Here is a 26,696-nt window from a genome sequence, read left to right as displayed (position 1 = left end):
CAGGTCAAATGCTTAAGACGAGATTGAACCTACACATGAGAAACTATAGTGCTAACCAGGGTGACACCTCTGTAGGACAGAATTTTGCCAAACCAGAGCTCTGCACTAATGACTTTATGGTGAGAATACTAAAAGGAAATTTAAAAACCATCCGGGAACACAAAATGATGAAATATTCTGGCACCCACCAGATGGGACTTCCTATCACATTATAAACCATAAAATGATACTGCTTTCTCACCCTCTGATCACCCATCCATCTCTCCCTGTTTCGTACCCCCTACCCACCCCATGAGACTATCAATGGAATGCTTTTATGTTTCACAGATATATTCTGAAATATGTCATCATTTGCTCATTTCTGAATTCCTGAAGAAGGAGGGTTACCTTCGAAAGCTCATCAAAAAATGTGTTAAGGTGTCCTTTTACTAAACCGTGGTAACAAATGGCCTGCGGTAGTGTAGGCGCGGGTTTTGGGCGCACGCAGAATTATTTTTCAGCGTGCCTGTAAAAAAGGCCTCTAGTTCCCCCTTCCCCCTCAAAAAAATGGACGTGCGGCAAAATCAAAATTGCCATGCTTCCATTTTGGGTCTCAGACCTTACCGCCAGCCATAGACTTAGCATTAAAGAATTTGGGCGGTAATGACCTACGTGCGTCCGCTACACACACCTTAAAAATAAAAAATATTTTTCAGACGCGCGTAGCTGACGCATGCCAAAAATGAAATTACTGCAAGAGCCACACGGTAGTCGGGTGGTAAGTCCATTTTGGCGTGCGTTGGGCGTGCATAGGCGCTTACACGGCTTAGTAAAAGGGGCCCTAAGTTAGTCCAATAAAAAAGTAGCATCTTACTTTCTTTTCTTTTGATTTGTTTTATTTCTATTTATTAAAGTGGGCTAACACAGCTATCACACCACTTTAGCCGAAAGTATGAAACAGCAGAAGGAAACTGCCAGATGGAATAAAGAATTGTTCAGGAAGACATAAGTACATACGTATTGCCATACTGGGACAGACTGAAGGTCCATCAAGCCCAGCATCCTGTTTCCAACAGTGGCCAATCCAGGTCACAAGTACCTGGCAGAAACCTAAACAATAGCAACATTCCATGTAGAACCCCAAAGAGTAGCAAGATTCTAGAATTCTAAAGAATAACAAGATTCCATGCAGAATCCCAAGTACATAAGTACAAAAGTGTTGCCATACTGGGAAAGACCAAAGGTCCATCGAGCCCAGCATCCTGTTTCCAACTGTGGCCAATCCAGGTCACAAGTACCTGGCAGAAACCTAAACAATAGCAACATTCCATGTAGAACCCCAAAGAGTAGCAACATTCCATTCAGATTTTCAAATAGCAGCAACATTCCATGCAGAACCCCAAAGATTAGCAAGATTCCATTCAGAATCTCAAATAGCAGCATAAGCACATAAGTATTGCCATACTGGGACAGACCAAAGGTCCATCAAGCCCAGCATCCTGTTTCCCAACAGTGGCCAATCCAGGTCACAAGTACCTGGCAAGATCCCAAAAGAGTGCAATAACTTTTATGCTGCTTATCCTAGAAATACATAAATTGAGGAGGAAGTCACTGAGAATACTTGCAGTTAACAACCAGGTGGTTGTTAACTGCAAGTATTCTCAGTGACTTCCTCCTCAATTTATATATTTTTTAGTAGCCTACGTTTACAATAGGAGCAAGTCAAGCCATATAGTTTTTTGTTTTTATCCTAGAAATAAGCAGTGGATGTTCCCCAAGTCCATTTTAATAATGACTTATGGACTGGGGGAGGGTAGTAAGGTCAAGCGATTTAGGGAGGGGGGAAATTTGAAAAAGATTGTACTGACACTAAGCTGATATTCTGTACGTCTTGATTTTGCCTTTTCAAACGTGGTTTTGTTATTCCTTGAAGAATGTCAAATTGTACTTTGTTTGCAGTGTCAATAAGCAGGATTTTAAAAGAACGACTTATGGACTTTTCTTTTAGGAAGGTATCCAAACCTTTTTTTTAAACCCTGCTAAGCTAACTGCTTTTACCACATTATTACACATTGAGTAAAGAAATATTTTCTCTGATTCATTTTAAATTTACTACTTTGTAGCTTCATTGCATGCCCCCTAGTCCTAGTATTTTCAGAAAGAATAAACAAATGAGTCACGTCTACCCATTCCACTCCACTCATTATTTTATAAACTTCTATCATAACTCCCCTCAGCCATCTTTTCTCCAAGCTGAAGAGACCTAGCCGCTTTAGCCTTTCTTCACAGGGAAGTCGTCCCATCCTCTTTATCATTTTCGTTGCCCTTCTCTGTACTTTTTCTAATTCCACTGTATCTTTTTTGAAATGCAGTGACCACAATTGCACACAATATTCAGGGTGTGCTCGCATCATAATAGCCAGGAAGCTAGAAGTTAAATATAGTTATACTGTCCTTTCTCACCTGGTTGAACTTTTGTCATTTTGTGCCTCTGACAGTATTATCCACTGGTTTAGACCTCCTGGACCTGAGTGAACCTATCCCATCATCCCACAGCAAAGCCAAGAAGTTGGAAGCTGCATCCAGAGGTGAGGGCTCGAAGGGCCCATCACATAAAAAGAAGACTGACGCTCCTGATCTCATGAAAGTAGATGCTGAGAAAAGTGGGACATCGTCGTTAGATTTAAGTAAGAGCTAAGGTCGTTTTTCATGTTTCTTCCTATAGACCTGTAACCCGAACAGTGGCGTAGCTACGTGGGGCCAGGGGGGCCTGGGCCCCCGTAGATTTGGCCCTGAACCCCCTGCCAACGAGCCGCCCGACCCCCCCCCCCACCGCCAACCTGCTGTCACCTGCCTTTGCCGGCGGGAGACCCCAACCCCCGCCAGCCGAGGTCCTCTTCTTCTCGCAAAAGGCTTCCTTCTGTTTCTGACATCCTACGTGCAGGATGTCAGACTCACAGAACAAAGCCTGATCTGCAAGTCTTTGTTCTTTGAGTCTGATGTCTGAAACAGAAGGAAGTCTTTTGCGAGAAGAAGAGGACCTCGGCTGGCGGGGGTTGGGGTCCCCCACTAGCAAAGGTAGGCGACGGCGGGTTGGCGGCGGGAGGGGGGTTGAGAGGGTCGGTGGCAGGGGGGGGGCAAAGTCGGCAATGGTGTGGGGGATCGGCGGCAGGGGGGGGCAAAGTCGTAAGTGGTGTGGGGGGGGGTCGGCGGCAGGGGGGGCAAAGTCGGCAATGGCGGGAGGGTCGGCGGCACTGGAGGGGTTAAAATGTGCCCCCTCACCTTGGGCTCTGGACCCCCCTCCCGCCAAAGTCTGGCTACACCCCTGAGCCCAAACTATGCTTTCTGTCCAGTATGTGTGAGAAAATGTGAAGTTACGCAACCAATGAACTGCCTACTTGAAAAGAGCAGGTTCCCGTGGCGGCTCACGAGAAGCTTTAATAAGAGACAGCCAGCACTACAGACCGCCCACAGCTGCCACTATGTACTACAAACGTACCCAGAGATACTGTATGCAGACGGCACTGCACAGCATGCATGCATGCAGATGTAAAATCTGTTCACTACCTGTGGCAAGAACAATAGATCTCAGATCACCATTGAAAACCATACGTTAGTGGCGTTATGTAATATAAACTTAAGGGGTCTTTTACTAAACCTTAGCTTGAGTTATCTACAGCAGGGCCCATACAAATAAAATGGACCGTGCTGCAGATAACGAGCTAGGCTTTAGTAAAAGACCCCCATAGATAGATAGATAGATAGATAGATAGATAGATAGATAGATAGATAGATAGATAGATAGAATATACAACTCCACAGAAGTATTGCTCTCAGTGGTGATGTAAAAGTTATATTAAATACTGCAAACTGATACTTTCATATAAGATAGATAGATTGATTGATCGATCTCCAGTCAGTTTTCAGTAAAACATCTTTGAAATAGATGAAACTGTCTAATCTAGACATTTCAAACTATTCCTCTGTTCAGCAGCACTCTACATATAGCTAGTGCTGCTGTATAGATGACTATAAATTATACCTCTCATTCTATACGTTTGTGAGCCCAACCTGATGCTTAGCGTGCAAAGTTACAGCATAAGGTCAGTTGTGCATGCAACTTAATTGCGCAATTAGATGCTAATAGGCATTAACAACCAATTAGTGGCTATAATTACATAAGATGAAACAAAAAAGTGAGGAGAATGGATGAGGATACCAACTGTTTTATATTTATTCACTTAAAAAATTCACTTAAAAAATTACATGTGCATAAACAGCGACCCGACATTCTTTATTCAATCAGTTTACATATGGCATATATATTCATTATATGCAAGGTAGATAAGCCCATTGTTTAAGTTTTTTAGTATATATAAATCAATTTTAATCACCTATTAAAACAATTTATTTTCATCTATTTTCATATTTCCATGCCAAATGTTATAATTATTTCTTTCATTTTTTTCAATTTAAATTGCATTCTCTAAATTATTCAAATGTATTATAATTCTGACCTTTACTTATAACGTCGTTATTTCAAATGACTTGAAACCATTTGCTTATGAAACTCATTATTACTCATTTCACAATTAGACCAAGTTAATACTCTAAATTAGTTTCTAATACAATTTCATTAAGCTTATTAACAATATCACAATGATCCCTCGTTCCTCTTCATTATACACAACCGTTCTTGTTCAGCACTCTATTTATATAGCTACCAAAATAAATGAGATTAAGCAATTCTCAGCTGAATCACACTTTTCAATTCATTAATTGATTGTAATTGAAACACACGTTAACCTTTTCCCTCCCATTTTTGAAAAACGTCATTTCCTTTAGTTTACCTATTTAAAGAAACGCTGTAACCACTGCCATCTTTCAGCATTTTTGCAATTTGCCGATAACTCATAGGAGAGGAGGTAAGCATCAAGACTTGGAATTGTTTAGGCATTTTTAGAGATCAAACTGCCACACATATAATTCTTTTAAAATAGGTAACAATTCATTGCAGTTATTTTTATTTCAAATTTTAAATTATTTTTACATCATTCATAAATTAAACACATCCATTGGTCAAGGCACGTATTTTACTTTATTTGGTTATAGATTTCAATGCAGATTAACTTTATTTCCATAACATCAATCCAAGTTAGTAGTCCTTTTATAAATTCTTATCTTCATTCAGAAGATTTATGTAGGTCACTCATCATAATCCTGTTCTTTATTCATAACGTTATCTCAAATGACTTGACACCATCTGTTCATGGAATTCATTATTATTTATTTCAAAATTTAACCAAGTCAATACTCTAAATTAGTTTCTAACACATTCTCATTTAGTCTATTAACAACATTATAATGTTCCCACGTTTTCTTCCTTATACATAATCGTTTTTGTTCAACACTCTAATCATATAGCCATTAAAATAAATGAGATTAAGCAATTCTTAGCTGGAACACACTTTTCAATTCAATAATTGATTGTAATTGAAACACACGTTAACCTTTTCCCTCATTTTTGCAAAACGTCATTTCCTTTAGTTTATCCATTTAAAGAAACGCTGTAACCACCGCCATTTTTCAGCATTTTCACAATTTGTACATAACTCTTAGGAGAGGAGGTAAACATTAAGACTAGGAATTGTTGTGGCATTTTTAGAGATAAAACTGCCATATATACAACTCTTTTAAAACAGGTAATAACTCATTGTCATATCAGAATATTATTTTCAAAGACATAGTATTCATACAATTATATCACAAAAATTTTTTTTTCCAGTGAAGCCTAACTTAACTCATATATTCTGAATCCTTGGTTTGCAGACGTAAGGTAATCAGCTGAAATACAATTTGGTGTGGAATGTTTGCAAATACAAAAACGACACAATAGTAGAGATTAAATCTACGTTATGGCATTATTCTAGCGTTTTTAATGCACATATATATATAATATATCATTAATAAACACCATAATAGATAATTTAATACATATTTAATTATGGCTTTTAAAAAAAATTTTTCAATTCAATTACCATATTTACGTTTTTTTTTTTTTTATTTTATTTTATTTTATCAATTTTATTTCATTATCAGCTTCTTCCCCTTTTCATTTTTTAATCATTTACTCTTTCCATCTTTTTTTCAGTATTTAGATGCTCGTTTTTAAAAATATATATATATCTCATATATATTATTTTTGAAGAGAGGAGGTAAGTTCTTTATATGGTCCATTTAAAATATAAATTTAAAAATAAAAATAAAATCAATTAATGAATAATAGAATTTTCAATTAATACACAGACATCTTAGTATATTTAGATCCTATCATTAACCACATCAATCACTGTTCATTTGAGATTTTTCAATTTTAAGTTTAGCTTAATTAGGTTCATTCTTCGCTACATATAAGTATTGTTCCACATTTCAGCCCTTTAAGATGTTTGTGACTATAATAAAAAATAAAAAATAAAAAAATATATAATTTCTTATTTTTTATTTTTTCTTATCTTTTTATTATTTTTTTTATTTTTTTTATTTTATTCATCCTTAAGACATATACACACACCAGAGATACTTGTTCTCAGTTATTCATTTGCTTCATTATTATCCTTTCATCATTTTAGACCAGAGAGATTTGTTTCCTGTTATTTCCCTTGGAACAAACATTCTAAACTACATCATTCAAGGTATCTTACAATCTATTTATTCATTTTAAAATATTTTATCATATTCATGACACAATTTAGCAACAAAAATTCATTTTGGAAGCATATCATTTTCAATTAAATGAATTTTTTATTCACACTTATACATTGTTTAATCTTTAAAAAAAAAAAAAAAAATTTTTTATTCACAAAAAAATTTTTTATTCACACTTATACATTGTTAATTAATTTTTTATTCACATTTATACATTGTTCATTTCATTTACACTTATACATTGTTCATTTGTACAATTAGACACAATTTAAGCATTAATTAAAACATATAATGTTTAATTATACAATTTCAATTGTAATTTTATGTTAATTTGATCAATTAGAAACATTTCATGCAATCATGTATTGTCAAAAATATTAATTATGTGGTTTTATAACATAAGTTTCATGGCAATATTTTTTATAATAATATTGTACAATTCATTATAACCTTTTTAACTTTATATATATTTAAACATGTTATTATTTGAACGAGTCAAAGATAATTCACAAGTTTGTACAATCCATGCTACTATTTTAGATAATGTTAGTCTTTTATATTTATGTTCATTAAATATTTGTTAAATCAATATATCTTTTTTAATATATTTTATTGTTTAATTTAGGTTATAAAGACCCCTGAAGCAGGCCATTGTGCAAAAACAGTTGGTATCCTCATCCATTCTCCTCACTTTTTTGTTTCATCTTCACGGTGTCGTGAGGATTTTTTACCTCCTTTTTTGCCTTCGTATAATTACATAAGTACATAAGTATTGCCATACTGGGAAAGACCAAAGCTCCATCGAGCCCAGCATCCTGTTTCCAACAGTGGCCAATCCAGGTCACAATACCTGGCAAGATCCCAAAAAAGTACAAAACGTTTTCTACTGCTTATCCCAGAAATAGTGGATTTTCCCCAAGTCCATTTAATAATGGTCTATGGACTTTTCCTTTAGGAAGCTGTCCAAACCTTTTTAAAACTCCGCTAAGCTAACCACCTTTACCACATTCTCTGGCAATGAATTCCAGAGTTTAATTACACGTTGAGTGAAGAAACATTTTCTATGATTCGTTTTAAATTTACTACATTATAGCTTCATCGCATGCCCCCTAGTCCTAGTATTTTTGGAAAGTGTGAACAGACGCTTCACATCTACCCGTTCAACGCCACTCATTATTTTATAGACCTCTATCATATCTCCCCTCAGCCGCCTTTTCTCCAAGCTGAAGAGCCCTAGCCGCTTTAGCTAATTGTTGCTAATTTGCACTAATTAATATAGGGTGCGACTTCAAGGTGGAGTGGACCTGGGAGGGGCATGTCTGGCACTTATGTGCACATTAGGAGTCGTTCTTGTGGTAATAGTGAGTTGAATTTCTACTATTAATTAATATATATAATATATGCCACAAATAAATAAATAAATCTAATAGAATGTGTAAGTGCTTGTGCACACACAATTGCCATTATAGAATCCGTGCTTAGCATGGAGCATCCGGCACCTAACTTTAGACCAGTGCTTCTCAACTCAGTCCTTGAGGCAGCCTTAGTCCCATCAGGTTTTCAGGATATGTACAATGAATATGCATGAGATAGATTTGCACGCACTGTCTCCTTGGTATATAAATCTATCTCATACATATTCATTGTGGATATCCTGAAAACCTGATGGGACTAAGTGTGCCTCAAGAAATGGGTTGAGAAGTACTGCTTTAGGCAACCTATAGAGAATTACCCCCTATATATAAACATACATAGACTATCCAGATATCAGGGCTTCTATGTATATGTGTAAGACCTCAAATGTTTGTGCTCTATGGATAAGTTATACATTTGACTCATATGGCTCAAGTGAGACCTGGTTTCCCCTTGTCTGAGTCAAACGTATCGTCTAGAGGAGTATACGGAGGCTTGGTAACACAGAAATGCACAAGCAAGAACCACAAGTATGACTAGAAAAAGTCATAAATAGATAGAGGTCATTATTAAAATACCGCTTGTGGCCACATTTCACCCTCAATCTGCATCAGAGTGATACATCGCAACACAGTAAGTTGTAGCACAGCTTGAGATAGAGCAAACCAATTGATATTGGTCTCAACAGCGATTAGAGCAATTCTGGTCGCTGCATCTCAAAAAAGATATAAAGGAATTAGAGGAAGTGCAGAGAAGGACGACAAAAATGATAAAGGGAATGGAACGACTTCCCTATGAGGAAAGGCTGAGAAGGTTAGGACTCTTCAGCTTGGAGAAAAGGCGGCTGAGGGGTGATATGATAGAAGTCTACAAGATAATGAGCGGAGTAGAGCAGACAGATGTGAAGCGTTTGTTTACACTTTCAAACAACAACAAAACCAGGGGACACAAGATCAAGCTAGAATATGGTAGATTTAAAACAAACAGGAGAAAGTTTTTCTTTACTCAGCGTGTAGTTGGACTCTGGAACTCGTTACCGGAGAATGTAGTGACAGCAGCTGGCCTTACGGAATTTAAAGGGGGTTTGGACAGATTCCTGAGGGAAAAGTCCATTGAACATTATTAAGAATTACGTTTTTTTTGTTTGTTTGTTGTTGTTTTTTTTGGGGGGGGGGAGGTTGCCTGGTTCTCAAAGCCTGGATTGGCCACTGTCGGAGACAGGATGGTGGGCTTGATGGACCCTTGGTCTTTTCCCAGTATGGCGGTGCTTATGTACTTATGTACTTATCAATGATAGTTAATCAACCAACTCAATGGTAAAGTCATCAAAGTTCCAGCAGGGCTTCCTACTACTCAAAACAGCGCACTGCCTCCCCCACCTATGTCTTTCCCTATGTGCTCTACAAGTATCATCACGTGATGCCTTAATTGGGTCTTCTTAGATATCCAATTTTGTACAATTCAGCACTTACATATCTCATTGTCAGCATTTACATGCACAGGTTAAAAAATGGGTACGTTCAAAACCCAAGTAATGCTACTCTTTTATTGGACATGAGGTAAAGCTGAAGCGGCTAGTGCTTTTCAGCTTGGAGAAAAGACAGCTGAGGGGAGATATGATAGAGGTCTATAAAATATTGAGTGGAGTGGAATGGGTAGACGTGAATCGTTTGTTTACTTTTTCCAAAAATACTAGGACTAGGGGGCATGCGATGAAGCTACAATGTAGTAAATTTAAAACGAATCGAAGAAAATATTTCTTCACTCAACGTGTAATTAAACTCTTGAATTCATTGCCAGAGAATGTGGTAAAGGCAGTTAGCTTAGTGGGGTTTAAAAAAGGTCTGGACAGCTTCCTAAAGAAAAAGTCCATGGACCATTATTAAATTGACTTGGGGAAATGTACTGCTTATTTCTGGGATAAGCAGCATAAAATGTTTTGAACTTTTTTTGGGATCGTGCCAGGTATTTGTGACCTGGATTGGCCACTGTTGTAGACAGGATGCTGGGCTTGATGGACCTTTGGTCTGTCCTAGTGTGGCAATACTTAAGTACTTACTAAAATGGCTGTTCCCACTGGCACTAGGTATTTATTTCCCAGCTCCTTATACGTATTTTACAAAAGACTCTATAATCAGCTAACGTTTTGTAAAATACTCAGTGAATTTCTGTGTTCTGAACTTGACATCCCAGTTCCTGCCTAGACAGCTATACAAAATCAGGCTTTTTGATTACACTCAGTCATGTACAGTAAGTATGTAGTACAAGTTAACATGGACATGCTTTTCACGCACATTCAGCCACAACACACATATAAATACATGCACATAGAGCCACAACATGCACACACATACATCCATCACAAAACAGCAGCAAACAATACTCTTCCATTGTGGGCTCTCCAGCCTGAAAGAAGACATGCTGTGCCAATCAGACCATGGACGCAATTCCTCCAGGCTCTGTACATTTTCTTCCAGTATTCTGAGGAGCTATAACTCAGACAACGTGTGCTCAGATTGCACCTGCCAAGAGGGATTGACCGTAGTTCTTTTGGTAAAGATCTTAATTCCCCTCCTGCCAAGGAATATAGCAAATGACAAATTATATTACATCCAACATAGTCGCATCTGGAACACTTGATCTAATGCAGCATCCACTGGTTTAGGCAGATAGCTTTCTGATACACGGACATAGGCGCCCAGTATAAGAGGCTTGGACAGGCTAAGCCTCCCCTGCTGTGCTCTGAGAGGTTTAAATTGTTGATTTACCTCCATCCTCACAGCAGGAGCTGCAGTGAAAGCCCTCTAGCCTTGTGTAACCAATTGTAGAAATTGGTTTATGGTTTGTTTACCTTACTGCTGGGAGAGCGGGGGGGGGGGGGGGCGGTTGGCTGGGTTGCCAGAGAGATATTTAACGAGGATGACTTCCTGACCTGCACTGAGAACAGATAGCAGCAGAATCGGACAACCAGACAACAAAGGTAGAAAAGATCATTTTATTTTCATTATAGTGTTTGGAATATGTCCACTTTGAGAATCAGGTGCTCAACATTAAAAGTTTATGTTTATTTACTTATTTATGGCATTTTATTCCACATTAAACATGAATTAGGGTGTTTTGTGGCTCTACATGAGAATTGTGATATTATGATCCCTTGTTTCATATTGTTGATGGTCTGCATTTTCCTTATGGGTGGTGGTATATTGGTGTATTAGGTTCTGCCCAGTGTAATATTTATGGTACAGTAAGGTTCTGAGTGTGTTTTTGCACAAAGTTGTGCATAGTGTTTTGCAGTTGAGCGATTGTGCTTAGAATATGCTTTGAGCAACCACTTTATTCTTTGACATATGATACATATCTAATATCTAAATTTAATAAAAGGTATTAATTGTGACTTTTATTTTTATTTATTTTTTTTTCTGTGTGTTATCAGACAATTATGGATTTAAGCTCCACCCCTGGCCCCACCCCTAACCCCGCCCCCTTTAGCCTCCCCAAACAGTTGGGCCACCGACCGCCTATGTACATGGACCATTTATCTGTTCAAGAAGACTGCTTTCTTGAGGTCTACAGGCAATATAACCTGACTAATAAGTAAAGGAAAAGTTAAGAGCTGAAAGGTCATAAGGACATCATTGGTTTAATCTTGTTTCTAAACCTTATTAATATTAAACAGGGAGAAGCTGTAAGTTGCTGTAGCTGTAATGAACTACTTGAGCTCACAATTCTTGATCAGCTTTGCAAAATGCATTATATTTTGATTGATTGTATATTTTAGATGCAAAGTGGCTGAAGAGCGTTAAAATGGTTGGGGGGGGGGGGGAGAGGGGGAGCTTGTTTACCAGAGAGCAAGCACAGGTATTCAGAATGCAAATAGACCATCATCGCAGAATTCTAATTACTTCGCTTCTAATTTGCAAACTGCAAACGTGGTGTGAATAATTGGCAGGAACCGACAAATTGCAAGGTGGTAAATAGAGATCAAGAGGCTCAGCAGATCTTCAAGAGGGGTAGACCAAACCCTCCATCTAGTCCTTGCCCAGATCTTCTTAAAGGGATCTCTTCTCTCTAGTCCAGTGGTTGTAACTCCCATCTGCTTCACCTCAGACTCAGACTTTACAACTGCAAATAAAAGTCAGTGTAGCACTCGCCAAAACCAGCTGAAAACTTTGCCCCGTTGCTAGGAGTCCCTTGCTAAAATGGATCCAAGAATCAACTGTTGAAGCAACCGGTAGACAACATGGTATACTTCTAATACTAGCACTGCTACAAATCATTGCTATAGTGCTACTATACATTCGCTTAAATGATACGACCGTGCTACAGAGATATTATTTTATTAACGATCCCTAGAGGCCCTGGCTATGTATATTTTTGGGAAACCTGGCGCCCTGTTTACTAAGGTGCCCTAGCATTTTTAGCAAGTGCTAACCATGTATACGCCCATAGGAATATTGGGCCCGATTCTATATATGGCACCTAAAATTAATGTTAGACAGTTATCCCTAAGAGTATTCTAAATACCGTGCGTAAATCTACGCACGGTATTTAGAGTTATTCCTATGGGCCCTGCTGCAGATAACTCGAACTAAGCTTTAGTAACCGAACCCCAAAGTTATCGGGGTGATCCGCACTAAGGGGCCCTTTTACTAAGCTGCGGTAAAAAGTGACCTGTGCTAGTTTGGATGCATGAAATTTGCGCGCTGGGCCATTTCTTTTTACCGCGGGGGGTAAAAAGGCCTTTTTTAAAAATAAGACAGTAAATGACCATTCACTAATATTAAAAGTAGCGTGTGGCTATTTACTGCTTGAGCACTGACCGCCACCTATTTACTTGGGCGGCAAGGACTCATGCGGTAATCAGTCAGTGCACGGCAGTGTGGCCGCGCTGCCAATCACCGCCGGGAATGCTCCCGCGGTAGAGAATAGAAAATAATTTTCTGCCATTGGAAACACTGCACGCCAAATTCAGAATTACTGCTGGGTACTGTCAGTTTAGTGCACGCTACCCACGCGTTAGCCCTACCGTGGCTTAGGGCGCTCTGTACAGAGCATGTTTTATAGAATACTAGTTTAATGCACATTTCCCCCTGGATTCTATATATGGCACCTAGATTCCACTTGGAGATATGCGCATAACTTAATTGGCGTAATCAACGTTTTTAACAGCACTTAACAAGCAATAACGAGCACTAACTGGCAATAATTATAATTTATGCACAGAAACTGCTAAATGTATTCTATAAAGAGCTGCACCTAAATTGCAAAGCGCGCAGTTCAAAATAAACATGCATAGCTTAAAAGGGGCGTATTTATGGGCGTTTCATGGGTGTTCCAAAATTTCCACGTGTAATTACAGAAATGGGTCAGTGCGCCTAAATCTCCGCGCATGGATTTACACCAGGTTTTTATTGGCGTAAATGGACGTGCGTAGATTTAGGCGCTACATTACCAACTCAGTGTATTCTATACGCCACATCTAATTCTTATAAAATACGCTTAGTTCTGAGCGGATCTTTTAGGTGCCATATATAGAATCTGGCCCTGTGTGCCTAACTTTGGATGCGAACGCTTACGCCCACCAAAGGCTCGTGTAAATATTGGTGCCCGAATGTGGATATTCTATAACATCACACCTAATATTTGGGAACGTCCCTGACCTACATATACCCCTCCCATGGCCACACCCCATTTGGAATTGCATATTATGACATTTAGGAGCACATAACTAGACCATGCATAACTCCTAATTACTTAATTGGAAGTAAGTTATACTTGTTAATTACGTCCAATTAAGTGCTTGTTTATTTTATTTATTTTATTTGTAACACTTGTACCCCACATTTTCCCACCTATTTGCAGGCTCAATGTGGCTTACATAGTACCATAGAGGCGATCGCCAATATCGGTATGAACAATTACAAAGGGAAGTTGTGGTAGAGTAAAGTTCGTGCATGACAATCAGATTTAGGTATCATAAGGAGGAAGAGGTAATTTATGTCCAATCGAGTTTTGGTTTTGTTGTGTTGCAGAGTTGAGGCATTTAAGTTGGGTTGTTCGGGTATGCCTTTTTGAACAGGTAAGTTTTTAGTAGTTTCCGGAAGTTTATGTGGTCCATATGTTGTTTTCACGGCACTTGGTAGTGCGTTCCATAGTTGCGTGCTTATATAGGAGAAGCCGGATGCATAGGTTGATTTGTATTTGAGTCCTTTGCAGCTTGGGTAGTGGAGATTTAGGTATGTTCGTGTTGATCTTGTTGTATTTCTGATTGGGAGATCTATGAGGTCTGACATGTATCCCGGGGCTTCAGCATTGATGATTTTGTGAACGAGGGCGCAGATTTCGAATGCAATACGTTCTTTGAATGCCAATAATTGGTTGTTAGCACCTAATTGAGGGGCCCTTTTACTAAGGTGCACCTAAAAGTGGCCTGTGCTGGTGTAGGCACATGTTTTGGACACACTCAGGTCATTTTTTTAGCACGCCTGGAAAAAAGGCATTTTTTTTATGTGGCCAAAACTGGATGTGCGGTAAAATTAAAACCAGCACGTGTCCCTTTTTGACCTCAGACCTTACTGGTACCCATTGACTTAGCAGTAAGGTCTCACACGCTAAGCGGGTGGTAAACAGCCAGCACGGTTAAACTGCCGATTACTGCCAGGTAAACGCCACACGGTACAAAATAGAAAATATTTTCTATCTCGTGTTTTGGACGCGTGTCAAAACCAGGGGCGTAGCTACGTGGGGCCACAGGGGCCTGGGTCCCTGTAGATTTGGCCCTGGACCCCCCTGCCGACGACCCTCTCGACCCCCCCCTCCCGCCGCCAACCCACCGTCGCCGTCTGCTACCTTTGCTGGTGGGGGACCTCAACCCCCGCCAGCCGAGGTCTTCTTCTTCCTTCGTTCTGTTTCTGAGTCTGACGTCCTGCATGTACAACGTGCAGGACGTCAGACTCACAGAAACAGAATGAAGCCCTGCAGATCGCAAGGCTTCGTTCTGTTTCTGTGAGTCTGACGTCAGGACGTCAGACTCAGAAACAGAACGAAGGAAGAAGAGGACCTCGGCTGGCGGGGGTTGGGGTAAAAGAAACCAGATTATAGCTAGAAAGAAAGGAATCTTTATTACTTACTACAACAGGAGCTTGTATAACTGGTCCCCCGCCAGCAAAGGTATGCGACGGCGGGGGAGGGTTAGCGGCAGGAGGGAGGTCGAGAGGGTCGTCAGCAGGGGGGGTCAAAGTTGGTGGCGGCGGGGGAGTCGGCAATGGCAGGGGGGGGGTCGGCGACGCTGGGGGGGACTAAAATGTACCTGTAAGTTTTCAGAAAAATTATAAACTACCTTCTACTACTACTATTTAATATTTTTATAGCGCTACAAAGAAAAGGGAGGAAAAATATGAAAGAATACAAAAGTTATAAAGTTCTCGGCTGCAAAAATATAATTCTCACCCGTACAATAATAGAAGGAGAAAAAGGTATATTCCCTGTCTGTATTTCCTGGGAAATATTCCTGCTGAGCAAGGATATGAATCTTCTGTGGTCAGCCGGTCTATTTCAGAATCTCTTTGTCTGCTTAGTACCTTTATAGGACTGTATGTCCCACCCACCTCTCTCTTGTCCTGCACCAATCAGAAGTCCCGCGTGTTCACCTAAAGATTGTGAGAGGTGTATCGGGGTCCTTGCCACACCTCTGCTCGGTAAATATAGTTGGGATGTCATGACAACGGGGTGGGGGGGGTCTTGTCAGTTTGTTTGTAACAAGACAATTGGTTGGGATGTCATGGCAATGGTCTTGTAAATTTGTGGTCAGCCAGAAATTCCTGTCTTGTCGCTATCAGTGGAAACTCACAGAAATAAGCAGACCCAAAAGAAAAGGCCAGAAAATTCCAGAACACTAATTAGTTTACATGCAGATCTGAGGTGTGCACCAAATTTGACATCTTTTCGACAAGACATACCACAATGACTAAAACATATGAAAACCCCACATATATCTAGTAAGCATTGTTAACAGTGCCCCATATCATATCTTCATCATACTTTCCATTACCCAATATACTTCCGTTACACTAATATTAACTCTCCTCTCATTTCCACTTTCCACTATATATTGTAAGCCACATTGAGCCTGCAAAGAGGTGGGATAATGTGGGATACAAATGCAATAAATAAATAAATTTGGGTGACCTATACAGAATCCAGCAGAAAATACATTGTCTTGCAAAAAATAATCTGTTAATAATAATTCTAATAATATTGATGGCAGATTAAAATTCACCTATGCAAAGTTTTCATGGGATCCTTTGCCCAAAGATACTGGTACCCTGCTTCACACGGTTACATGACGAACAACCTCCTCCAAGTTGCATTGTTTCTTGTCAAAGAGTCCTCTGTTTTTCTCTTCAGTTGATATCCGTGCGCAGTTGGAAAAATGGGATGAAGCGAACCTATGTGGCGATAAGAACGAGAGGCATCGGACTTCGGAAAGAAAATCCTCATCCAAGGCTGCTTCGAAAGAGCTTTTGTGGTAAAAAAAAAAAAAAACATTTCTCAAGTTCTGATCGACATCACTTGTTGTATTGTTTGATTGAAACTCCGACTGTAATTTAATTACTCTCTTGTGAGGTGGTGCTGCAGTTGATTCTTCACCAGAAAATTGCCTTTATGGGATACTGAGTGGAATGTGCTGTATGTGATATTTCTGTCATCTGATCACTTTGAAAAAGATTATACTACATAGAAAAGAGAGTCTTCAAGATGTATTTTCCATTACCCGAGAGCATCTCTAATCCCAACACTACCTATGTGTTTTAGAATCACAGTTTGACTAATCTGTATCCCGCAAGCTGAACTGGCTACATTACACATAGTAATACATCCCAGCAGTGGAAAACTGTATTTACAGAAAGCAACTCAGTCTTTCAAATACAGATCTTGCAAAATGTGCCTGGTGACATTTTTATGTCATTTCTTCCATAATCTACAATACCTGGGTTTTAGGCATGGCTATGTCTATATGGATAACAGTGTACCAATATTCCTCTATAATTAGTTCGTTACGTTTACAAGTGAGCATCATCAAAGAAAGGGTAAATTTCAATGCATTTTCCTGGATGGAGCTGGGCTTTACCCATGGAAATGGGCTTTTCAAAATTACCTGTCCAATATGCGGGTAACAATACATGCATACGGTGTGGCTGGGGAGAGGTTTGCAATTGTGTGCCTACTTTTGAAAATTCAAACTTATGCACGTAATTTTTCTTGGAAAAATTATGCGAACCAAATAGCAGATGCAAATGTGTGTGCATAGTGTTCCTATGGAAATTTTCAAAACGAAAGGACATGTAAACTTCCCCTTTGAAAATCCGGCAAAGTCTGCACTGGAACTAAGACTGTGCAAAGCTTTAGGCCAGTTCTCATGCATGTACTTCCTATTTGAAGCTTGCTTTAGATTACAAAGTATATGCAATCACTTGCTCATACATCAGCTCTTCTAGCCTAGACACGCATCCAAGATGGCCGCCTCCAAATACAACATGGAGCTGGTATAAATGCTCACCCCTAGTTGCCGTACTCCACCTGTGCGTATGTCCACCTGTCAAATATGCACTTTTATGAAGCGTCGGTAACCCGATGTGGACTGACCGCTTGCAAATCCGCATACAGACCCAATGTGGCTGCTGGTGGTAGTTCCGGCTGGAGCAAACACCATTTCCAGTGCTCTGGAAAAAAATATTTTTCTGTGGCATGGCTCTAACCTGGCGGTAATTGGGCATTGCTGCATGCTACCCAGTTACTGCTGAGTTACCGCTGGAGCCCTTACTGCCACCTCAGTGGGTGATGGTAAGTGCTCCCCGCCACATGGCCACGCGGTAAGGATTATCTTACTGCGTGGCCATTTTTTGGGAGGGGGCATTTTACCTGCTGCAATAAAAAGGGTTCTGGCACTTAGGAAAAATGGCCGCCGCTACCTCAGGGACCTTTTCCCCCCAGCTCAGTTAAAGGACCCCAGAGTAACCAGATTTTGGGCATTTACATGCACCTAAATGTTGATCCCAAGAAACATACAGGCAGTCGATCCACGAGATGTTTGATCCTTCTATATCATATTCGATCTCTCTTAATTACTTCCTATCTCTTGGATAATCGAATCCTTACTTGATCACTGTATAATTAAAGATTATCTATCTAATATTACTTAGTATAGTTTTACTCACTATCATTCTAGTTGAGTCTCCTTATTTATCAGTTCTATATTGAAATTGTGCATCATATATTTTGGGTTTCTTGGAATGCATTAAATAACTTTTAAACATGCACCCTATGCAGGTCTGCAGAGAATAGATCACAGCCTGAGTTGACAAAAAGCAAAAGTGCCTTGGAGTCTGAATCCGCCTCAGATCTCGAATTAGTACCAGCCACCAGGGTAAGTCCAATCCTTGAATGAAGAGTAGGTTTTAGCAACAGAGGCATGCAAACATTTTTTGCCCCAAATGTAAAAGAGTCAAAACTGTCATTTTTTTCCCTTCCTGCAAATTAGTGAGGGAATAAAAGTTTAAATTCTGACACATTCCCGCTACCATGTGTTGCAAATTTATCAACCCTCACTGAGATCACACCGTGCAAAACAATTGAAGGGCTTATTTCCAAAACCCACTAAGTCCGCTGTCGGTAAAACATGAGCTATAGTTTCATATGAACAAAGCGGCCAATATTTAGCCCGTGAGAGTCGGGCCGGCCAAGTCCTGCAATCAGCACTGAGCCTGGAAATTTAATGCCGGGCCGTTTCCGGTGACCGGCATTGACAATCCGTTTTTATTTTTTGTGGTCGGCTTAAACTTAACCGGTCAAGTCAATATTCAGTGCTAGCTGGTTAAGTTTATAGCAGCCAAAGAGAGGCCTGCTATTTGGGCAGCCCGATTTGGCCGCCAAACTTAGCCGGTGATGCTCTGAATATTCGCAGCTAGCCGGTTATATGGCACGATATAGCCAGTTAGCCAATATCCCCCGGATTCTATATAGCACGCCTAGAGATCCGCGCCGAAATCCAAGCATATTCTGTAATTGGCTTAACAAGCTAATCAGCGTTGATAACAGCTCTTAACAAGCAATAATGAGCACTAATTGGCATTACGTCTCCTACTGTCGTCCCTGTTATCTGTCATATCCTCAATCTTTCACTTTCCACTGCGACTGTTCCTGATGCTTTCAAACATGCCGTAGTCACTTCACTCCTTAAAAAAACCTTTATTGGACCCACTTCAGTCTGGCTTTCGCCCTCTTCATTCAACTGAAACAGCGCTTGTAAGTCTCCAGTGACCTGTTCCTGGCCAGATCCAAAGGTCTCTTTTCTATCCTCATCCTTCTCGATCTATCTGCTGCTTTTGACACTGTTGAGCAGCTGATTTGGGAACCAACAAGAGGGGGAGCTATTTTAGATCTCAACCTTAGTGAAATGTAGGACTTGGTATGAGAGGTAATGGTGTTGAGTCTGCTTGGCAACAGTGACCATAACATGATCAAAAAACTGGAATGAAGACACTAAGGAAATCTGCTGCAACATGACTTTCGAAAGGGCAATTATAATAACATGAAGAACATGGTTTTTCAAAGCTAAAAGGTTAATTGCAAAGGCTAAGAATTTAAATCAGGCATTGATGTTGTTTAAAAATACAATTTTGGAAGCCCAGACCAGTTGTATTCCACAAAAAAGGTGGTGGGATGTGAAACAATTGCCAGCATGGTTAAAAATGGAAAACGGATCGAAATGAAGAAAATAGGAAGCATCATAAGCACTAGCAAGTTAGATGTAAGGCGCTGTGATTGGCTCTGAGACTTCCAGGTCTCTCAGCTGAGTGGAAGCACGGCCAAAAAAGACGTTTTTTATTATTGCGGAGGTGAATGACGGCGAAAACGGACGACTTTTTTCGATGGCCGGCCTCAACTGCACTTTTGTTTTTATTTTTGCGGCGGGGGCGGAATGACGGCGAAAACGGACGGCTTTTTTTGATGGCCGGCCTCAACTGTACTTTTGTTTTTATTATTGTGGCGGGGGACAGAATTACTTTTTATAGCGGTTTTTCAGACCTCTCGTTAGAGTTTCCAGCGTTAAGGCAATCGGAAAAGCTTAGTGCATCTCATTACAATAGGGTTTCTACACAATTTGCTCATCTGCATTCCGTTTTCATTAGCTGCTACCGTCGTCGTAAAATGGCTTTTAGTGCATGCCAGGGTTTACAACTTGCTCATTAATGGCTCGTTATTGGCTCGTTAGGTTTAGTGCATCTGGCCCTCATACCTATAGGGCGAATATCCTCAAAGCCACTAACTCCCTACGTCGCTCACCCCCACCTCCCCTCCCACCCTTCAATTCCTAACAATAGCAATAATTATGAGGGTGTGTGCCAGAATCAGAGAGAAAACCATGGCCCTGCTGGGAGTTGAAAAGAAACTCCCCATGCATGCTGAGAAGGGACGATCTGTTCCTATTGGTGGGGGGGGGGAGGTGCAATTTTGAAAAGGGTTTTTCTGCAGGTTAACCTGTCCAATTATTTTTCTTAAATGAGAAAGAGATTCGCTAAAGCGAGGCACGCGCATTTATCAACAATTTACTTTGACAAAGTTTCCACATATTCATATTTTAAACTGTACTATGTTTTTGTACCTGGTTTACTCCTTCAGATTTTTGTAATCTCAGCCTCTCCACTGTTTTAAATTTACAAAAAAATAAATAAAATAAAAAGGACTCTATATGCTGAAATTGTAAAATATCTAACATAAAAGGCCTCTATTCCTTTTAATTATAAGACTTACACATGGCATTTCAGAGCTTGCAGTCTGTAATCATCTGTAACAGTTCATTATGTGCTGGGAAGAATTTAAGCTGACAGAAATGTTCCTTGCACTGAAAGCAGAGCCTTTCTGAATATACTGTGTTCCATTAACTTATAAATGTTAAGAACCATGTCAGAACGTTAATGGATTTGGGTATCTTGATAATTGCTATCAATTGGAAAGCAAAAAAATGTTAGAACCTAAGGGGCCCATTTTCAAAGCACTTAGGCTTACAGAGTTCCATAGGTTACAAAGGAGCTCGTTTTCGAAAGAAAAAAAAAACGTCTATAAAGTGGCATAAAGCAGCATCTGCATGTTTTTCTCACAAAAACGTCCAAGTCAGTATTTTCGAAATCTATTTTTCAGACGTTTTTCTATGCTGTTTGTCTGCAGTGTGTTAAAATCTCAAGGGGGCGTGTCAGGGTTATGTTAAGGGCGGGACTTGGGTGTTCTAAGACTTAGGGCCAAATGCGCTAAACTTAACAAGCCATTAACGTGGGTTTTAAACTGGTTCTAGCCAGTTTAACGTGCAAGTAGTAAACCAGGACATGTTCTAAAGGGCATTTTCCTATCACGGTAGCAGCTAACAAAAATGGAATGCAGATGAGCAAATTAGAATTATAAAAATCGTATTACAATGAGATGCACTACCGTTTTCCGATCCCCTCACCTTGGAAAACCTAACGGGAGGTCTGCACCACTCGTTGGGGCTGCTGTGAAGGAATCGGAAGGGAAAAAAGAAACCGTCCAAAAGTGCTCGTCAGGGACGTCCTTCTAAAGTGCCTAATATGGACGTCCTTCACAAAAAGGACGTCCCTGACGAGCACTTGTATGTTCCCCCTCCCCCCCCCCCTGATTTTTTTTGTGATGGGTGTCCTTCCCCTAGAACTAGAATATTTATACATACAGATTCAACAGCAAACTTCTTCCATATCTTCAGTAACAGAACACCAATTATTTCCCAATATCGCTTTAACACATGATTCTCCCTTCCCCCTCTGTTAGGGAACTTTGAAGACAGTGGTTTCACCTCTTCAAAACAGGAACAAAAGTTGCTTAAAACTTCAAAGCTTACTTACTACTTAGGGCTGTTCTTCCCTTTTTTATAACAGCAACAGTGCCCAAAATGACCACCGCCGGACGTGCGAGGAGGACGTCCAAATCAAAAAAACTATCTGGACGTCCCTTTCGATTATGCCCCGCCTCCAGGTCTCTCTCAGCCAATCACAGCACGTTTAGCTGACACCGGTATCAGCTAAACACGCTGTGATTGGCTGAGAGTGACTGGGTCTGCGCTGTTGGCTTTAGCGCCAGACCTTTGAGCATCGGGGCCTGATAGAGCAGAACTGCAGACCACCTCAAATCTCTTCTATTGCGTAGATTAGTGCTCTGGCCGACAAGCTGTATGATCCTCCTCTGTGGAGCGCAGGAATAGCCTAGTGGTTAGTGCAGTGGACTTTGATCCTGGGGAACTGAGTTCAATTCCCACTGCAGCTCCTTGTGACTCTGGGCAAGTCACTTAACCCTCCATTGCCCCTGGTACAGAATAAGTACCTGAATATAATATGTAAACTGCCTTAAATGTAGTTGTAAAAACCACAGAAAGACAGTATATCAAGTCCCATTAACAAGATTCCATGCACAATCTCAAAGAGTAGCAACGTTCCATGTAGAACCCCAAAGAATAGCAAGATTCCAGAATCCAAAGGAGTGGAGGAGTAGCCTAGTGGTTAGTGCTGCGGACATTGATCCCAGGGAACTGGGTTTGAGTCCCACTGCAGCTCCTTGTGACTCTGGGCAAGTCACTTAACTCTCCATTGCCCCAGGTACAAATAAGTACCCTGTATTTACTATATAAACCGCTTTGAATGTAGTTGCAAAAACCACAGAAAGGCAGTATATCATTAAGATTCCATGTAGAACCCCAAAGAATAGCAAGATTCCAGAATCCAAAGGAGTGGAGGAGTAGCCTAGTGGTTATTGCAGTAGACCTTGATCCTGGGGAACTGGGTTCAATTCCCACTGCAGCTCCTTGTGACTCTGGGCAAGTCACTTGACTTAACCCTCTATTGCCCCAGGTACAAATAAGTACCTGTATAGACCATGTAAACCGCTTTGAATGTAGTTGCAAAAACCACAGAAAGGCTGTATATCAAGTCCCCTTTCCCTTATAGAATTCCAGAGGGAAGTTGGTATTTCTGTCTCTCAGACTATGCCAGAGGCCTAGTTTTAACTAGTGGACTAATTTTTCAGGCTGAAACAATCAAACAAGCATTGCAAATCAAGGTTCAGCGCAAGAAGTGTTGCACTTTTCACTACAGTTAACTCCAGGGTTAAGAGAAAGCAGAGGGGGTTTTGAGCTGCCCGCTCCACTGAAGCGATGCCTGATACATGCTGTCATTTCTCTGACACCAGCAGGATTTTGCTTCAGGGAGGTTCATCCATGCGTAGCAGCAGAATGACGCTTTGGAAATGTGTAGAAACAGCAAAAAAAAAAAAAGCAACTCACGTCACGGTATGCCTATCACAGTCTTGTCTTTCTGACCTCTTTAGGCACGACTAACCAAAGAGCATCACTTGGGAAGCGCATTTCTGACCAGAAACCATTCGTTAGAGGAGGAATTTGAAAGAGCAAAGGCAGCCGTGGAGGTACTTTTTTATGATACAGCATAAGATAAAAGCCTCTTTGTTTTGTGAATATACATTTACCCCTGGATTCTATACAGTGTGCTTAGATTTAGGCACCATAATAAGCACAGATTTTTTTTTGTTACATTTGTACCCCGCACTTTTCCCACTCATGACAGGCTCAATGCAGCTTCCATGGGGCAATGGAGGGTTAAGTGACTTGCCCAGAGTCACAAGGAGCTGCCTGTGCCTGAAGTGGGAATTGAACTTAGTTCCCCAGGACCAAAGTCCACCACCCTAACCACTAGGCCACTAGGCCACTTCTGAAGCACTTCTACAACACTGCGCATCTTAAGCCAATTAACAAGCTAAAGAGCGCTGATAACAGCACTTAAGCAATAATGAGCACTAATTGGCACTGATTAGAATTTACGCACACAACTCGCTAAGCGTATTCTGTAACAATGTGCGCCAAACTTCTAACATGTGGAGGCAAAAAGAAGCGTGGTTATGGGTGGGGAAATGGACGTTCCAAGATTTAGGTGCCTAGTTATAGAATATGTCCCAGTACGCCTAAACCTACACACTGAAATTTACGTCGGATTTTTGTTAGCATAAATGGGTGCGCGCAGATATCAGCACCCAAATATCAACTAACCATATTCTATCATTGACGCCAAAATCTAGCTGCCAATTACAGGATATTCTTAGTCGGCACTGATTTCAGCATCAACATTTTAGGCGCCATATATAGAATCTCCTCCTTAGGGAGGAATTCTATAAATAGTGCTCAAAATTTGGTACGCACCCTTTATAGAATCAAGCTTAGCGCCAATTCCCATGTTTAACTTTGGGAACTAAACTTAACACCTGCTAAAACCTGGTGTAAAAGCTGGCGCTCAAGTTAGGCACACCGAAGCAGTATTCTGTAACTATGCGCACAACTTTTCAGAATGCTCCTGACGAGCCCATCACCGCACCGCAGGTCAATTTTTCAACGCGCCTGGAAGAAAATGGATGTGCAGCAAAATTAAAACCAGCGCGCATCCATTTTCAGTCTGAGACTTTACCGCCACCCACTGAGTTAGCGGTAAGGTCTCACGCGCTAACTGGGTGGTAAGCTGCCAATTACCACTGGATAAGCGCCACGCGGTACGAAATAGAAAATATTTTCTACCGCATGTTTTGGGCGCACATCAAAAACGGAATTACCGCCTCGGGTCACACAGTAGCCAGGCGCTAGTTCCATTTTGGCGCGTGTTGGATGCGCATAGATGCCTACGCACCTTAGTAAAATGGCCTCTTAGATAGCAGGAAAAGATGTCAATGCTTACATTCTAGTTATTTTCATGTGCATGTATCCACATACTGGTGTAAATGACTGTTTACACGGTATTACTGGCTACTCAGTGGCACCAGAATTCACACGGGTAGGGTGCACATGTACACATATATATGATAATGTACTATAATTTGTGCTTGTTCTTTACCAATCTAGGTGCTAGCATTTACTACTACTACTACTTATCATTTCTATAGCACTACTAGATGTACGCAGCACCTTACACTTCAACATGAAGAGACAGTCCCTGCTCGACAGAACTTACAATCTAATTAGGCCAGACAAACAGGACAAACAAGAGAAAAGGGAATATTAAAGTGAGGATGATAAAATAAGGGTTCTGAACAAGTGAATAAGGGTTAGGAGTTAAAAGCAGCATCAAAAAGGTGGGCTTTTAGCTTAGATTTGAAGACGGCCAGAGATAGAGCTTGACGTACCGGCTCAGGAAGTCTATTCCAGGCATATGCTGCAGCAAGATAAAAGGAACGGAGTCTGGAGTTAGCGGCGGAGGAGAAAGGTGCAGATAAGAGAGATTTACCCTGTGAACGGAGTTCCCGGGGAGGAACGTAGGGCGAGATGAGAGTGGAGAGGTACTGAGGAGCTGCAGAGTGAATGCACTTACAGTGGTGGAAATAAGTATTTGATCCCTTGCTGATTTTGTAAGTTTGCCCACTGACAAAGACATGAGCAGCCCATAATTGAAGGGTAGGTTATTGGTAACAGTGAGAGATAGCACATCACAAATTAAATCCGGAAAATCACATTGTGGAAAGTATATGAATTTATTTGCATTCTGCAGAGGGAAATAAGTATTTGATCCCCCACCAACCAGTAAGAGATCTGGCCCCTACAGACCAGGTAGATGCTCCAAATCAACTCGTTACCTGCATGACAGACAGCTGTCGGCAATGGTCACCTGTATGAAAGACACCTGTCCACAGACTCAGTGAATCAGTCAGACTCTAACCTCTACAAAATGGCCAAGAGCAAGGAGCTGTCTAAGGATGTCAGGGACAAGATCATACACCTGCACAAGGCTGGAATGGGCTACAAAACCATCAGTAAGACGCTGAGCGAGAAGGAGACAACTGTTGGTGCCATAGTAAGAAAATGGAAGAAGTACAAAATGACTGTCAATCGACAAAGATCTGGGGCTCCACGCAAAATCTCACCTCGTGGGGTATCCTTGATCATGAGGAAGGTTAGAAATCAGCCTACAACTACAAGGGGGGAACTTGTCAATGATCTCAAGGCAGCTGGGACCACTGTCACCACGAAAACCATTGGTAACACATTACGACATAATGGATTGCAATCCTGCAGTGCCCGCAAGGTCCCCCTGCTCCGGAAGGCACATGTGACGGCCCGTCTGAAGTTTGCCAGTGAACACCTGGATGATGCCGAGAGTGATTGGGAGAAGGTGCTGTGGTCAGATGAGACAAAAATTGAGCTCTTTGGCATGAACTCAACTCGCCGTGTTTGGAGGAAGAGAAATGCTGCCTATGACCCAAAGAACACCGTCCCCACTGTCAAGCATGGAGGTGGAAATGTTATGTTTTGGGGGTGTTTCTCTGCTAAGGGCACAGGACTACTTCACCGCATCAATGGGAGAATGGATGGGGCCATGTACCGTACAATTCTGAGTGACAACCTCCTTCCCTCCGCCAGGGCCTTAAAAATGGGTCGTGGCTGGGTCTTCCAGCACGACAATGACCCAAAACATACAGCCAAGGCAACAAAGGAGTGGCTCAGGAAGAAGCACATTAGGGTCATGGAGTTGCCTAGCCAGTCACCA

At 40.9% G+C, this 26,696-nt stretch overlaps 1 protein-coding gene across 3 annotated transcripts in view; it reads left to right on the top strand.

Annotated features, from left to right (window-relative positions):
* The window catches only part of PEX5L (peroxisomal biogenesis factor 5 like), a 123,055-nt gene that overhangs the window by 55,741 nt on the left and 40,618 nt on the right, over nucleotides 1-26,696 (top strand). Inside the window, exons 3-8 of one of the 3 annotated variants that reach the window (XM_030216327.1) lie at nucleotides 2,478-2,642; nucleotides 3,223-3,241; nucleotides 3,662-3,684; nucleotides 16,504-16,624; nucleotides 18,427-18,523; nucleotides 23,485-23,580. In XM_030216327.1, coding sequence (XP_030072187.1) covers nucleotides 2,478-2,642; nucleotides 3,223-3,241; nucleotides 3,662-3,684; nucleotides 16,504-16,624; nucleotides 18,427-18,523; nucleotides 23,485-23,580 — 521 coding nt within the window. Of the gene's footprint in view, nucleotides 1-2,477; nucleotides 2,667-3,222; nucleotides 3,242-3,661; nucleotides 3,685-16,503; nucleotides 16,625-18,426; nucleotides 18,524-23,484; nucleotides 23,581-26,696 lie in introns of all 3 variants that reach the window. The other 2 variants (XM_030216326.1, XM_030216328.1) reach the window with 2 other exon arrangements.

This window comes from Microcaecilia unicolor, chromosome 10, assembly GCF_901765095.1.
Source record: "Microcaecilia unicolor chromosome 10, aMicUni1.1, whole genome shotgun sequence".
Lineage (NCBI taxonomy): Eukaryota > Metazoa > Chordata > Amphibia > Gymnophiona > Siphonopidae > Microcaecilia > Microcaecilia unicolor.
Note: the sequence above shows the minus strand (reverse complement) of the source record. Positions and strands in the feature narration are given on the sequence as shown.